The 14673-nt window shown below is 45.5% G+C and overlaps 1 protein-coding gene across 1 annotated transcript in view; it reads right to left on the bottom strand.

Annotated features, from left to right (window-relative positions):
* The window catches only part of CATSPERD (cation channel sperm associated auxiliary subunit delta), a 36200-nt gene that overhangs the window by 19629 nt on the left and 1898 nt on the right, over window positions 1-14673 (bottom strand). Inside the window, exons 2-10 of the mRNA XM_027969809.3 lie at window positions 13342-13396; window positions 12545-12621; window positions 11695-11767; window positions 9651-9765; window positions 6669-6736; window positions 4854-4967; window positions 2526-2609; window positions 1271-1421; window positions 454-549 (exon numbers count right to left, since the gene is read on the bottom strand). Of these exons, the coding sequence (XP_027825610.2) occupies window positions 454-549; window positions 1271-1421; window positions 2526-2609; window positions 4854-4967; window positions 6669-6736; window positions 9651-9765; window positions 11695-11767; window positions 12545-12621; window positions 13342-13396 (833 nt within the window). The remainder of the gene's footprint in view (window positions 1-453; window positions 550-1270; window positions 1422-2525; window positions 2610-4853; window positions 4968-6668; window positions 6737-9650; window positions 9766-11694; window positions 11768-12544; window positions 12622-13341; window positions 13397-14673) is intronic.

Genomic DNA, 14673 nt, shown 5'->3' on the forward strand with positions numbered 1-14673 from the left:
AGCATTTTAGTAAACATGCTTTTCAGTAGCTTTATATACTTAGGGATCACATTCTGGGACCCTTTAAGCTGCTTTGTATTTCTTTTCTTTTTTAATAGCACAAGTTGAGTATTTTTTACTCTATGTACTTATTCTTAATTGAAGTAGAGTTGAAATGTATGTTTATTTCCTTCCATACACATGAGTGTAGTTGACCCTTTGGCATTTTGTTACTTAGATGAATCATAACTTTATGTAACCAATGCTCCACTGATGAGCACAGGTTGTTTCTGATCTTTGGCAGATATAAAGTTCTGAGGAACAAAAGATATTCTTTCTAGAACAGGTAATAATCGTGTTTTGTTTGTTTTGGCCAGGAGGGATCCGGTGGTGGGCATGGGGCGGTGTGTGTCAAGAATGAGTAAGTCAGGTCTGAAGCACTTCTAGAAAGCTACCCGGGGGTTGGGCACATACTAGCAGCAACGCTGTGGATGGTGATGTTGGCTTTGACAATGGAATTATACAAGATGCGTTGTCCTTCTCGCACCCGGACAGATTCGACCAGCTGACCTAGGAGACAACAGGGTAAATCCAGAGAGACCTGTGTGCTTGTTGGCAAGAGGGTCCCCTGCCAACCACACAGCCCCTTGATTCTTGACTCAAAGGAAAATGCAGCCACGAGATGCAATGCTGTAAAATATTGCATGGAAGACATTAGGTTTAAGAAAATGTGACCTCCCCACCCCGCCTAAATCTCGATGTAAGAGCTCTTAGGGATGGACAGGATACCAGATGAACTTTAGGATGCCTTTAACTGTACAGGTAACATGTAATCAGGCAGAACTTTCTTTCTGGAGTGGGTGCCCCCTGCATGGCCAGGCCAGCCCTAGGCCCTTTTCTTGCATTAGAAGGAAACAGCCATATTCAGATGGCCTAACTGGTACTGGGGAGCATGCTGTGATTGAAGGTGCTCTGGCAGCCACAGCTGTGCCCAGAGGTCCTCGACAGCACCTTCTAGGGGGCTGCCTTTTGCTTCTCTCCTGGGACCCATGTGTCCTAGGCCTCAAAACAAGATCTGCATTTCTTGGATGTGGCCCCTCTGCCCTCGGGGCCTGGTGACTTTCAGAACCTGCCTACAGGGCCTAAATGTCCCAGGTGGCAGAAAGTGGGGGTTGGGGGTTGCAATGAAGATGGCAAGGCAAGAGTCAGCTTGTCATGGTCCACTAAAGTCAAGGGAGGGGAACAAACAGCCCCTTGCACTGGCCACGCCCCAAGCCTGGGCCTTGCTCACCTGAGTTTCGGGAAACTAGCAGGTTCTTCTCAGACCAAAAGATAAGGATGCCTCTCTGGCCTGGGGCAATGAGGATGTCAAGGGTCCTGTCATAGCCAAAGGGCAGCCCAAAGCTGCGGTTCAAGGGATGGTCAGAGTAGCTGAACATGGCCTGAAAGAAAAATACTCGATCTTGAGCGAGAAAAGAAATCACCAAGGGGACTTCCCCTGGTGGTCCAGTGGTTAAGACCCTGCGCCCACAGATTGTATCCAGAGCCTGATTCCTCGGCCACCATTACATTCTTAGGATTTCCAGAGTCTGGGAGTGTCTGTTATTCACGACGGGACCCTGGCAGTGTGTGCAGGTGGTTGAGGGGACTCTGGATGGGGGGATGACCCCACCGTGTGATTAGAGGGAGGGCGTCTTAGCTACCAGGTGGCAGCCCAGCCTCTGGGAGCTTCCTGATCCCTGGGCCTCCCCCAGATTTCAGAGTCGCACACTTTGTTCAGGAATTTTGCAGCAGGGGTACCAACTGTACTTTAATCTTTGCCTGACTTAATAGTTTTTCTTCAACTGCACTTTGCATGAACTGATTCCTCTTCTTAGTCTTATCCTAAATGATACCTGTGAGGTCATGGTTTCCATGTCCCGATTTTCTGAACCCATGTGAAATAATCATTTAAAAAAGGGGTGACACGAGGCATGTAAATGGCCTTGGGTGCCACCAGTGACACAGGCACCATGTCTTATATTCCTACTAAAGTATTGCTGAGTGCATGGCTGAATGAGATAATGAGGGTGGGTGGTGGGCATGTGGGTGGGTAGAAGGGTAGATGGATGAGTAAGTAGATGGATGGATGGATGAGTGGATGGATGAATGGGAGTGGATGGATGAATGGATGGGTGCATGGATGGATGGATAAGCAGGTTAATGGATGGATGGAGGGACAGATAAGTGTTTTGTTGGGTGAGTAAGTGGATGGGTAAATGGATAAATGGAAGGATGAATGGAGATGGATGAATGGATGGAAGAGTAGGTGGGCAGATAAGTGCATGGGTAGGGGGATGGATTGACAGGTACGTGGGAGAATGGGTAGAAAGGCGGATGGATGTGTAGATAGGTAGATGAGTAGGTGGATGGATACATGGATGGACAGGTGAATCAAAAGCTAGATGGATTTCTGATATGAAAATCTAAGTGTATGAGTTTTGACAAAAACCTGTTTTGGGGTAAAGGTCGCCAAAGTGGTACTTCCCAGTCCAAATGGTACTTACCATCTGTTCATCAACAAGAAGCAGCCCAACCTGTGACAGAGAGTGAAAGGAGAAGATCCCCCCAAAGGTCCCGACTAGCTCTGCCTGTGAGACAAACAGAATACTGCATGTAAACAGGATCATCAATGTGCTTCCTTTATAACTTAACTCTAGATTAGTTAGTAAGCTAAAAGGAACGAGTCTTTTTTATTATGATTTTTAAAATTATGATCTGTTTCCCCTCTGCAGCACTGAGAGTGTCAATTCCTAGGCAGATTGATAAGAAGTCCAGGGTCCTCAAGGAGGAGAAAGTGGTCTGAAAGGACAAACTTTTTTTCCCTCTACATTCCTTCAGTCCACCACCAGTGAAGTTGCTCAGTTGTGTCTGACTATTTGCGATCCCATGGACTGTAGCCTACCAGGCTCCTCCATCCATAGAATTTTCCAGGCAAGAGTACTGGAGTAGGTTGCCATTTCCTTCTCCAGGGGATCTTCCAGACCCAGGGATCAAACCCAGGTTTCCCCCATTGCAGGCAGATGCTTTACCATCTGAGCTAGTCTTAGTCAATTACACAATTCAGTTTAAACTCTGTCCTAGGGATTGTACAACAATAATGTGTCTGGCTAGAGGACAGTTTCTCCTTCCTGAAAACCTTCTGTCTAACCCTGATATCTTAGAATGTATATCATGGGAGTAGGTCTGGTAGGATCTTTCTATTGTTAAATTCTAATCTTGTTATCCTAAAATGCAAATTGTGGGAGTGGGTCTGGTAAAATTTTCACAAACTTGAGACATTCTTTTGATTCATTGTAATAACCAATTAAAAGGTATATAACCCTTCTACACTGCTGTTTATAAGCTTTCATTTTAATGAAACTCTATTACACCAATACAGTATACTCTGATGTGTATCAAGCACTCGTCTCTTCTGGAGAATGCCAAAATCAACCTTTCAGCATCCTGGGCAGAACTTTGAATGAAGACAGCTTAGTGTGGGGTGCTTGAGGAAGTGGGGTGACCCAGACTCTGAGATGCCTGCCTAAATCCCTCACTCCTGCCTCAGTTCCTCATTCCTGATCTTTGGCTGGGCAGCAAAGTGCCCATTGGCAGGCATGTTGGAGCGTGAGGCCAGGACCCCAACCTATGGACAGTGGGACAAGTTGCCATGGCAACCCACCTGGCTCCCCCACCCCTCTCAGGACATCTTTCAGGTAAGAGAGAAAGACTGCCAGCTTATTTAAGCCTCTGTTGCTTGGCTGTGTTTGGGTGTGTGTGTGGGGCGGGGGGCGGGGTGGTATTTCTATTACATACAGTGTTATAGACCAAATGGTGTCCTCCTCCAGTTCATAGGTTAAAACCCCAACCCCCTGTCTTAGTCTGTTCAGGCTGCTACAACAAAATATCAGAGACTAGGTGGCTTATAACAACAGAAAGTCTGGAAGCCTAAGATCAAGGGACCAGCATGGCCAAGTGAGGGCCTTTTCCTGGGTTGCAGACTTCTTGGTGTGTCCTCATATGGAGGGACGGGGTGAGCTGGCTTTCTGGGGCCTCTTTTTAAAATTTTTGTATTTTGGCTGATCTGGGTCTTCCTTACAGCACACAGGCTTTCTCTAGTTGCAGAACACTGGCTGTAGAGCTCAAAGGCTCAGTGGTTGCAGCATACAGGCTCAGTTACCCCATGAAATGTGGGATCTTCGTTCCCCAGCCAAGGATTGAACCTGTGTTCCCTGCACTGGAAGGTAGATCCTTAACCACTGGACCTCAGGAGTCTTTCATAAGGGTACTTATTCCATCCATGAGGGCTCCACTCTCAGGACCCAAGCACCTCCCAAAGGCTTCTAATACAGATCACATCAGGCATGAGGATTTCAACCTATGAACGGGGGCGGGGGGTGGGGGGGGGACACAAACATTCATAGAACCTCCAAAATGATAGTATTTGGAGGTAGGGTCTTTGGGTGGTGATTAAATCTAGATGAGGTCAGGGTGGGATTAGTACCCTGATAAAAAAAAGACACCATGAAATTAAAAGATGCTTGCTCCTTGGAAGGAAAGCTACGACAAACCTAGACAGCATACGAAAAAGCAGAGACATCACTTTGCTGACAAAGGTCCATATAGTCAAAGCTGTGGTTTTTCCAGTAGTCATGTATAGATGTGAGAGTTGGACAGTAAAGAAGGCTGAGCACCGACAAACTGATGCTTTCGAACTGTGGTGCTGGAGAAGACTCCTGAGAGTCCCTTGGACTGCAAGGAGCCCGTGTCTTCTGCATTGCCAGGTGGATTCTTCACCACTGAGCCACCAGGGAAGCCCCTGTTTGTTCATTTTCTTACCACATTGAACATACACGTCTTTCCTGGGTGTACTTCTGAAATCTGTATCCTCGGGAGGTTGAGAAATAGATGTTGGCCTGAGATATCCGATCTCCATGCAAATAAGCAAAAACCGAGTTACTTATATCCTGGAAGAACACACACATAAAACAGTTACTTTAAAAGGAGATAAAAGGTGGAATGGGGTGGCAGCTGGGAAGATGTTCTTTAAGTAGATAGATAAATTCTGGAGGTCTAATGCACAGTATAGTGATCACAGACAACAATACTAGATTAGAAACTTCAAAGTTGCTAAGAAACCAGATCTTGGTTATTACCACCATAAAAAAGAATGATAATTTCATGACATGATATGGTGGTAATCATACCGGAATATGTAAATAAAGCAAATGAACACATTGTATACCTTAAATTTACACAGTGTGGTATGTCAGTTGCATCCCAATTTTAAAAGGGGGTGGGTGGAGAGAAAAAATAGGGGGAAAAAAAGGACTTCCTGGGCAGTCCAGTGGTTAAGACACCGCTCTTCCATCACAGGGGGTGAGGGTTTGCTCCCTGATTGGGGAACTAAGATCCTGCAAGTGACAAAAATTAAAAGATGAGTTTTTTAAAAAAAATTAAAAGGGAGTGGGGAGATAGATGCCAATGATCACATTCCTGTGCATTTCTCCCAGAGAAATGAAAACTTGGTGTCCATACCAAAAAGCTACATGAACGTTTCTAGTGATTTTATTTATAAAAGCCAAAGAGTGGAAACAACCCAATTCTGGTACATCCACGCCATGGAAAATCACTCAGCAATGGAAAGGAACAGACTAGTGACATATATGCAACAAACTGGATGAGTCTCGAGAATTTTGCTGAGAAAAGCTAGTCTCCAAAGGTTTCATGTTGTATGACCTCATTTATAGAACATTCTTGAAATGATACAATTAGAGAGATGGAGAACATTAGTGTTTGCCAGGGGCTAGGGCAGGGTAACGGCCCCCCACTCCAGTGCTCTTGCCTGGAAAATCCCATGGACGGAGGAGCCTGGTGGGCTGCAGTCCATGGGGTCACTAAGAGTCAGACATGACTGAGTGACTTCACTTTCTCTTTTCACTTTCATGCATTGGAGAAGGAAATGGCAACCCACTCCAGTGTTCTTGCCTGGAGAGTCCCAGGGACGGGGGAGCCTCGTGGGCTGCCGTCTATGGGGTCGCACAGAGTTGGACATGACTGAAGCGACTTAGCAGCAGGGCAGGGTGGGGAGCTATGGAGAGCTTTGGGGCCATGGAACGGTTCAATATTTTATTTTATTACTACTGTTACTGTTTTTACTTTTCGGCTGTGCCATGCAGCTTTCGGCACTTTAGTTTCCCAACCAGGGATTGAACCTGCGCCCCCTGCAGTGGAAGCACACAGTCTTGACCACTGGACCACCAGGGAAGTCCCCAGTTCAGTATTTTGATGGCAGTAGCAGTTCTCTGACTTGACACAGTTGGACCCATATCGATTTCCTGTTTGTATCACTGTAGTTAGTTATGTAAGATGTAACCACTTGGGGAAACCAGCTGAGGGATACATGGGACTCTGTATAATTTCTTCAACTTCCTGTACACCTACAATTATTTCAAAATAACACATTGAAAAAAAAAGCTGAATATATTCAGTGTGCCAGCCAGATGAGCCCCTCCCATCTCTCAGGTCCTCTTCTGAACCCAGTGAGATAACACAGCCTGAGTCCATCACACTCCCAGCCCTCAAGGCTTACACTGTCCTTATTTCCATTCCCAATTATCTCTGCTCACAGCAGAGTAGAAAATGAGATAATGACACGTGGTACTCACCATGCAGAATGAATTTCCACCGTAACAACAGTTGTCACCAGATACATGTGAAACAGGGTGTTGTATGCCTGAAAGTAAAGGGAACTGAGATATTCTCTGAGCTCCCTGAAGGTTCAGAGAGAGAAGGTTCGAGTGGGGCTTCCCACCCTCCCCAACGACATCTGTGGCCGGACTTCTCGGTTAGGGGGCTCCTGGACACTGCGGAATATTTCGCAGCATCCTGCTTCTGCTGTTGTTCAGTTGCTAAGTTGTGTCCAGCTCTTACTGACCCCATGGACTGCAGCACACTGGGCTCCTCTGTCTTCCACTGGAGTTTGCTGGAGTTTCCTCAAAGTCATGTCCATTGAGTCAGTGATGCTATCTAACCATCTCATCCTCTGCTGCCCCTTTCTCCTTTTGCCTTCAATCTTTCCCAGCATCAGGGTCTTTTCCAATGAGTCAACTCTTCACATCAGATGACCGGAGTATTGGAGCTTCAGCTTCCTGCTTCTACTGACTTATTTAGCTTACTAAATCACTTATATAGGGACTTATTTGACCAGTGTCACTCTCCTCTAGTCTTTTTTTTAAGATTTTTTTTTTGATGTGGATCATTTTTAAAAGTCTTGATTGAATTTGTTACAATATTCTTCTGTTTTATGTTTTTTGGCCATGCAGCATGTAGGATCTTAGCTTCCCAACCAGGGATCAAATCCCCATCCCCTCCACTGGAAATCAAAGTCTTAACCACTGGACAACTAGGGAAGTCCCTTTCCTCCAGTCTAAACAACTAAATATGTCTCCTGACATTGCCAAGTGTCATCTGGGGGCGAGGGGTAAACTGTCCCCCAAAATAGCAGGAAGGGCGCCTTTCTCTGAGCAAGGCATTCTTTGTTTCTGAAGGAGAAGCTTCAGTTCCAAAGGAAATACACATGTGGCCAAAAGCCTATGAAAAGATGCTCAGCATCACCAGTCCTTAGGGAAATGCCAAGCAAAACCACAGTGAGACCCGCACCTCACTCCCATTAGGGCAGCTACCGTGACAGAATCGGAAGACAAGTGTCAGTGACAAAGGCGAAGAACTTGGAACCCTTGTGCGCTGCTGGTGGGAATGCAAAATGGTGCGGCCAGTGTCGAGGGTCCTCAAAAACGGGGAAATATGAGCCAGCAATTCCACTTCCAGGTACATGCCTTCCCCCGAATTAAAAGCAGTATATACATGGTCAAACCAGCATTATTCACAATAACTAAAGCATGGAAGCAGCTTGAGTGTTTGTTGACAGATAAATGGATTAAAAAAAAAAAAATGGGCCTAAGGACTTCCCTGGTGGTCCAGTGGCTAAGACTCTGCACTCCCAATGCAGGGGGCCCAGGTTTGATCCCACATGTGGCAACTAAGACCTGGCGCAGCCAAGTAAGTAAACTTTTTTAAAAAAAGAGTAGGCCGGCTGATGTCTTGGAGGCAGATGTGTATTTGTGTTGAATGTGACCCTTTGATGAGATGAAGCCGCCTGGCTTCACTTGGGTTATACATTCTCTGTGGGCCATTTATGTTGTGTTTGCATGGTACCTCAGCCACCGGGCTTGAAACCTTCTAGCTGTCAATCACTAACCATCATCAATCAGTCACTTCCTGGAGGGACAGCCTGAAACACAGTGATGAGACACAAGCCAGAGACCAGGGCAAGGTGCGGCTCTTCTCCTGTGCTTCTCTTTCCCTCCAGGGGGAGCTGGGTGCTGTGATTGACTCTCCATCCAGAGCTTAGCAAGCTACCCCGCAGGCGCCGTGGTGATGGACTGTGGGGCTCCGTCTTGTTGGAGGGAGCGGGAATCACAATCTTTCACCACCAGGAATACAAGCGGAGCAGAAGTATAACAGATTGCAAGAGGGCAGTATACCACGCCAGTGGCTCTCCACTCAGGGAATTTCAACCCCCAGGAGACACTGGGTGATGTCTGGGGATGTGCTTGTTGTCAGGACTCAGTTGGAGGTGGGGGTCCTGGCATCCAGTGGGTGGGGGCATAGTTGCTTCCCCCTACCCCACCCAGAGAATGCCGCATCCCTAGTGTCAGCAGGGCCGGGCCTGAGAAACCGAGTACTGACCCGTTTCTCACCAACGGGGGCTCCTGTCCTCATTCCCTGGAAGGGAGAGGCCATCCCTGTCTGTCCTTCCTCTTCTCTAGAAAGTACCATCTCCCTTTTCTTCACTGGACCCCGTCTCCTTGCCTCCTCCACCAGGGTTCTCGCTTTCTCTGTCCTTAAAGCCTGGGCTTCTCCACTGTTTCCTGTCCTGAAGGTGACATTTGTGGGACTGTATAAGCACCCCACTCAGGCATCTTGGACCCATCCTCTGCCTTCCCCGGTCCTCCCTGATTTCCTCACCATCACAACTCCTGCTGAATCCTCTTACTGTTCCAGTCAGTAAGAGCAGGTTTTTGTGGCTTGTCACCACAGTCTCCAATGGAAACACTCAGTCCCCAATCCTTGGGATCGGGGCTTAGCCCAACTCTCACTGAATCACAAAGGATCACGCAGGGAATTCCCTGGTGGTCAAGTGGTTATCACTGGCCACTTTCACTGCCTGGGGCTCAGTTCAATCCCTGCTCTGGGAACTAAGATCCCTCAAGCTGTGCAGCATGGCCAAAAAAAAAAAAAAAAAAAAAAAGGACCGTGTAATGTCCAGGGACTGATGTCCAAGTAGCAGCACTGTCTGTAACTTCCGAAACTTTTCTTTGATGTTGGCCAAGCACAAACAAAGTTTTTAAAAAATACAAAATATAGGGACTACCCTGGTGGTCCATGGTTAAGAATCTGCCTTCCAATGCAGAGGACGTGGTTTTGATCCCGGATTGGGGGACTAGATTCCACTTGCTGCAGAGCAACTAAGCCTGTGCACCATAACTACAGAGAAGCCTTATGCACCGCAACTAAAGATCCCAAGCTTGGCCACTGAGAGCCAATGCAGCTAAATAAATATTTTTAAAATTACAAAATACGCATACCTGCAGATGCAGTCCAGAAGTTGGCTTCATAATCATAAACATAGACTTTTTGATTCACTACTAACAGCAATACTGAACCAGCAAAATGTGCTGACGTCACTTCTGGTGTGCCAACCTAAGAATATGATATATACCACGATATCAGTATGTGCAGCTCTTCAAACATCGAATTCAGAAAGCAGTACTTCTAAACAGGCATCCCAGGAATGTTTAGGTCAGCGAGAGTTGTTTGGGGTCCTAGATACTGGGAACAATGCATCCTGGGGATCAGCTGAAAGAGGAACTGGGAGGTTGGTATTAGTGTTGGGTGTCCCTGGGAGTACCCAAATTCACTCCATCTCCTCCCATATCAAAACCTTCTCTGCGAGGACTTTGCTGCCGGCCCAATGATTAAGAATCTGCCTGCCAATGCAGCGGACCCAGGTTTGATCCCTCGTTGGGGAAGCTAAGATCCCACATGCCATGGGGCAACTAAGCCTGTGGGCCACAACTAGAGAACGGGCTTGCTGCAGCTAGAGAGAGGCCCGCGTGCTGCAATGAAAGATCCCACCTGCTGCAAGCAAGACTCGACGTATTGTTCTATGTCTGTCTCTCCACTGCTGCCTTGTAAACAGGTTCATCAGTACTATCTTTCTAAATTCCATAAGCTGGCATTACTATACGATATTCGTCTTTCTCTTTCTGACTTACTTCACTTTGCATAATGGGGGTCTAGGTTTCTCCACCTCATTAAGACTGACTTGAATGTGTTCTTTTTTTTATATATATAGCTGAGTAATATTCCATTGTGTATATGTACCACAATGGCAGTTTCTTTAAAAACTAGGAATAGAACTACCATATGACCCAACAATCCCACTAGTGGGCATATACCCTGAGAAAAGCATAATTGAAATAGACACATGCACCTCAGTGTTTGTTGCGACACTTTTTACAATAGCTAGGACATGGAAGCATCCTAGATGTCCATTAACAGAGGAATGGTTACAGAAATTATGGTACATAAATAAATATTTTTTAAAAGAACTTTTCTGAGGACAAAGCCTAATGCATCAATAATGAATGAGAAATATAACTGATCAACGAAACGTGTCACTTATCAGAAAAACTGGGACTTACCATGTAGCTCAGCCCGTAAAGAATCTGCCTGCAATGCAGGAGACTCTGGTTCAATTTCTGGGTCAGGAAGATCTGCTGGAGAAGGGATAGGCTACCCACTCCAGTAATCTTGGACTTCCCTGGTGGCTCAGCTGGTAGAGACTTGGGTTCAATCCCTGGGTTGTGGGAAGATCCCCTGGAGAAGGGAACAGCTACCCACTCCAGTATTCTGGCCTGGAGAATTCTGTGGACTGTATAGTCCATGGGGTCACAAAGAGTCGGACACGACTGAGCGACTTTCACTTAGCTATCAGAAAAACTGGTATGAATATTTTAACAGATGGTAGAACCTTCTGGAGTATAAGTGCCAACCATCAGATTTCTCAAGACAGCTACTGAGAGGGTACAGGTTTTTCTGTTTTGGTTGACAGTAATTTGGGGAGGTCCTAAAATCAGTGCATGTCATGTATCATGAAACCAGTCATAAAGAGCTCTTGGGAGACACCTGATTCTTTTTTAAGGGAAAAAACAAGTATCTGTTTTGGTAGTAAGGGCAGAATAGAATCAACACTCCTTCCAGATTAGGAAGTACTCTCAATGTCTTTAAGTCCCCAAACTAACAAAACCATAGTAGTACGCACACAGCGTTCCCAGCTATATCTAACCCTGTGTGCCTGCTCAGTCACTTCAGTTGTGCTGGACTCCCTGCAACCCCATGGAATGACACCCGCCACGTTCCTCTTGTCTATGGGATTTCCCAGGCAAGAATACTAGAGTGGGGTGCCATTTTCTCCTTCAGGGGATCTTTTCCACCCAGGGATCGAACCTGTGTCTCTTGCATTAGCAGGCAGATTCTTTGCCATTGTGTCACCAGGGATGCCCCTATATCTAACCCTAAGTATTTACTATTTCAAGCATCTCTCAGATGGTTCAACAACATAACTACCTGCATTGACGTAGGGATGGAAAACGGAATGAGACTACTCTCAAAGTTGTCCTTTGTGAGAAAAATTTGTCTTCTGAAATAAACAATAAAAGGTTTCAATTAGGAAAAAAAGTCAATGTCAGGCATTTTTTAAAATGTTCCATTCAAATAAAATTCCTTTAACAAGCAACCAGAGATTTATTTATCTATCTGTCTACCTACCATTATCTATCATTGTCTATTTAGCTATTGCTCATCTAGTTATTTTTTGCATGAGTAAACCTCTATAGCATGGCTATTTGACTTCTTGAGATAACATTAGTTGAAAAGTGTGACTGCATCAAAATAAAATTATATGAAATGTACATTAAGTCCTGGCTTGTTCTGCTGAGGATGAACTTCAGGTTCGTCCTTTATTTCACTCTCATCCCACTAAAGTAAAGGCTTTCATGTCAGGAATGTGACAGAAAAAAAGAAACAGCATGTTCCCTTAGGCAGGTAACTTTTAAGAGGCCAAAGGCCATGCATGAACATGGTATATTGTTTCCTTACCCAGATCTCTTTCTCTTGCCCGACTCTGAAAGAATTTTATGGTTTTAAACAGAGAGGAGTTACTGAGTTAATTCCTGTGTATTTTAAAGTTTCCGTTTCTACTGTGAATGGCACTGTTCAAGCCTCTGTGACAAGCTGTACTGTAATTATTTTAGTTATCTTTTCACCTCTTGCTCTCCAGTTGGACCCCAACTGTGGACTCCCTATAGGCTAGCATCTAGCAACAGAGGACTGAGCTGTCTTTTTTCTTAATGTTTGTATAATCAAAGAACAAGGGTGAATGTAATGGTTTGATAAAAAGGAAGGAACGATATCTTACCCTAGATACAGGGCTAGGGTTTTCTTACAAGGATGCTTAATCAAGTGAGTTTTCCCAGATGAAAAATACAGGCGGTCCTAGAAAGAGAATCACAAATTTTTAATCCCTATCAATCCTAATAAACACCTGATGAAAACAGTTCCCTAGTGGGCAACATGGAACAGTTCCCTAGTGGGCAACTTCAAATTCAATAAAGACACTTAGCCCTCGTTCTGTCTGAAAGTGAAAGAAAGTGAAAGTCGCTCAGTCCTGTGTTCTATCTACTTCATCTCAATTATTAATAGCTTTTTAGTGACATGGGAGAGGTTACTGCCTACTTCAAAAGGCAATAGTAAGGATTAGTTAAGTAATATTCTATGCCGCCCACAACACTGACACCCAAGAAATATTAGGAAATACTCGTTCTGATCCAGCAATTAAAGTGAAGAATGAAATGTTAACTATGGAGCTATCTGTGTGCGTGGTCAGTTGCTTCAGTCATCTCTAGACTCTTTGCAACTACATGGACTGTGGCCCACCAGGCTCCTCTGTCCATGGGGATTCTCCAGGCAAGAATACAGGAGTGGGTTGCCATGCCCTCCTCCAGGAGACCTTCCCCACCCAGGGATCGAACCCGTGTCTCCTACATTGCAGGCGGATTCTTTACCCACTTAGCCACCTGGGAAGCCCATGGAGCCACATAAGGTGTTAGTTGCTTAGTCGTGTCTGTTTGCAACTCATGGGATGTAGCCTGCCTAGCTCTTCTGTCCATGGAATTCTCCAGGGAAGAATACTGGAGTGGGTTGCCAGACACATACCCCTTGTATTTTCTCTTCGACAGGAAACACCTTTCCTGTCCTGAACGTGCGAATACTAGAGGTGAGACAAGAAAATACCTGTCAGTATTTACTAAGTATTCAGCGTGACTCCTACCAGGTTTCCTCTGGGTTAATGGTGCAGTACCAGTTCTTGAAGCTTGTAGGATTATGGGAGCCCCTGGAGAATCTGATGAAACAGTGAGCCTTCCTCACCTGGAAAGAGACTTATTCATAGGTAAGAATGGAGACATAATTCCTCAGAGCTCATCACGGGTCATTTCCAGACTGACTCCAGATTAGAAATACTCCTGGATTTTGAGGGTGTGGTTTCTGGCTAGGGGGATGGGAAGTTGTTGGTGGCTGGGAGAATGTTGGTCCAGTTTACAGCAGATAAAGTAAACTGGGACTTCCCTGGTGGTCCAGTGGTTAGAAGTCTGCCTGCCAGTGCAGAGGATGGGTTTGATCACTGGGTTGGGAAGATTCCACATGCCAGGGAGCAACTAAGCCCAGGTACCACAGCTACTGAGCCCGGGCTCTGGAGTCTGTGCACATCAGTGAAGAGTAGCCCCCACTCTCAGTAACGAGAGAAAACCCACCTGCAGCAACGAAGATCCAGCACAGCCAAAAATTAAATTAAAAAAAAAAAGATTCTGCCATCTACAGCAGGTTCTCAGTCTTGCATGTGAGTTAGAAGCACATGAAGGTCCTGATAAACTGTAGATTTCTGGGCTCCACTGCTGAGTCTCAGCAGATTCAAGGATCTGCAGTTCTAACAAATCCCCAGGTAACGCTGATGCTACTGCCTCAGGACTGCACTTTGAGAACCAGTGTGGGGAAATGGGAGGATTGGATGGTACCAATCTTTCCAGACTTTGAGACACATCCAGCTAGCAAGTTTCACCTGAAAGTCCTACTCCCCACTGCCCTATTAAAAGCAAGTGTGTCTTTTTAATTTTACTGTGTATGTTTTCACTTCTATAAAGTAAGGTTAAGGAATCACTCTGCTATGAAATTGTTGCAGTGATCAAATGGGAGTATGTACCAGAAATACATTCTCTACTTCATCGTTAAACAGGGTCCTCTGAATGTACAGCTTATTACTGGCAGGAGTTCCCTGAGGGTTGAAACTGGGCTTTAGCATCTGTCCAGTGCCTGTGGCACCTCATGTATGATATTCGCTAATCTAACATTTACTGAAATGAAAACATTTTGGGCAAGGAGTGAATCAGAGAAACAGTCAATGCCCCATGGAGTTAATATCTTAGTGACAGCAACAAACAAGAAAAAATAAGTGTAACAGAAGTTAGTGATTTATAGAAGCAGCAGCTACAG

Source organism: Ovis aries, chromosome 5 (genome assembly GCF_016772045.2).
Source record: "Ovis aries strain OAR_USU_Benz2616 breed Rambouillet chromosome 5, ARS-UI_Ramb_v3.0, whole genome shotgun sequence".
NCBI classification, from domain to species: domain Eukaryota; kingdom Metazoa; phylum Chordata; class Mammalia; order Artiodactyla; family Bovidae; genus Ovis; species Ovis aries.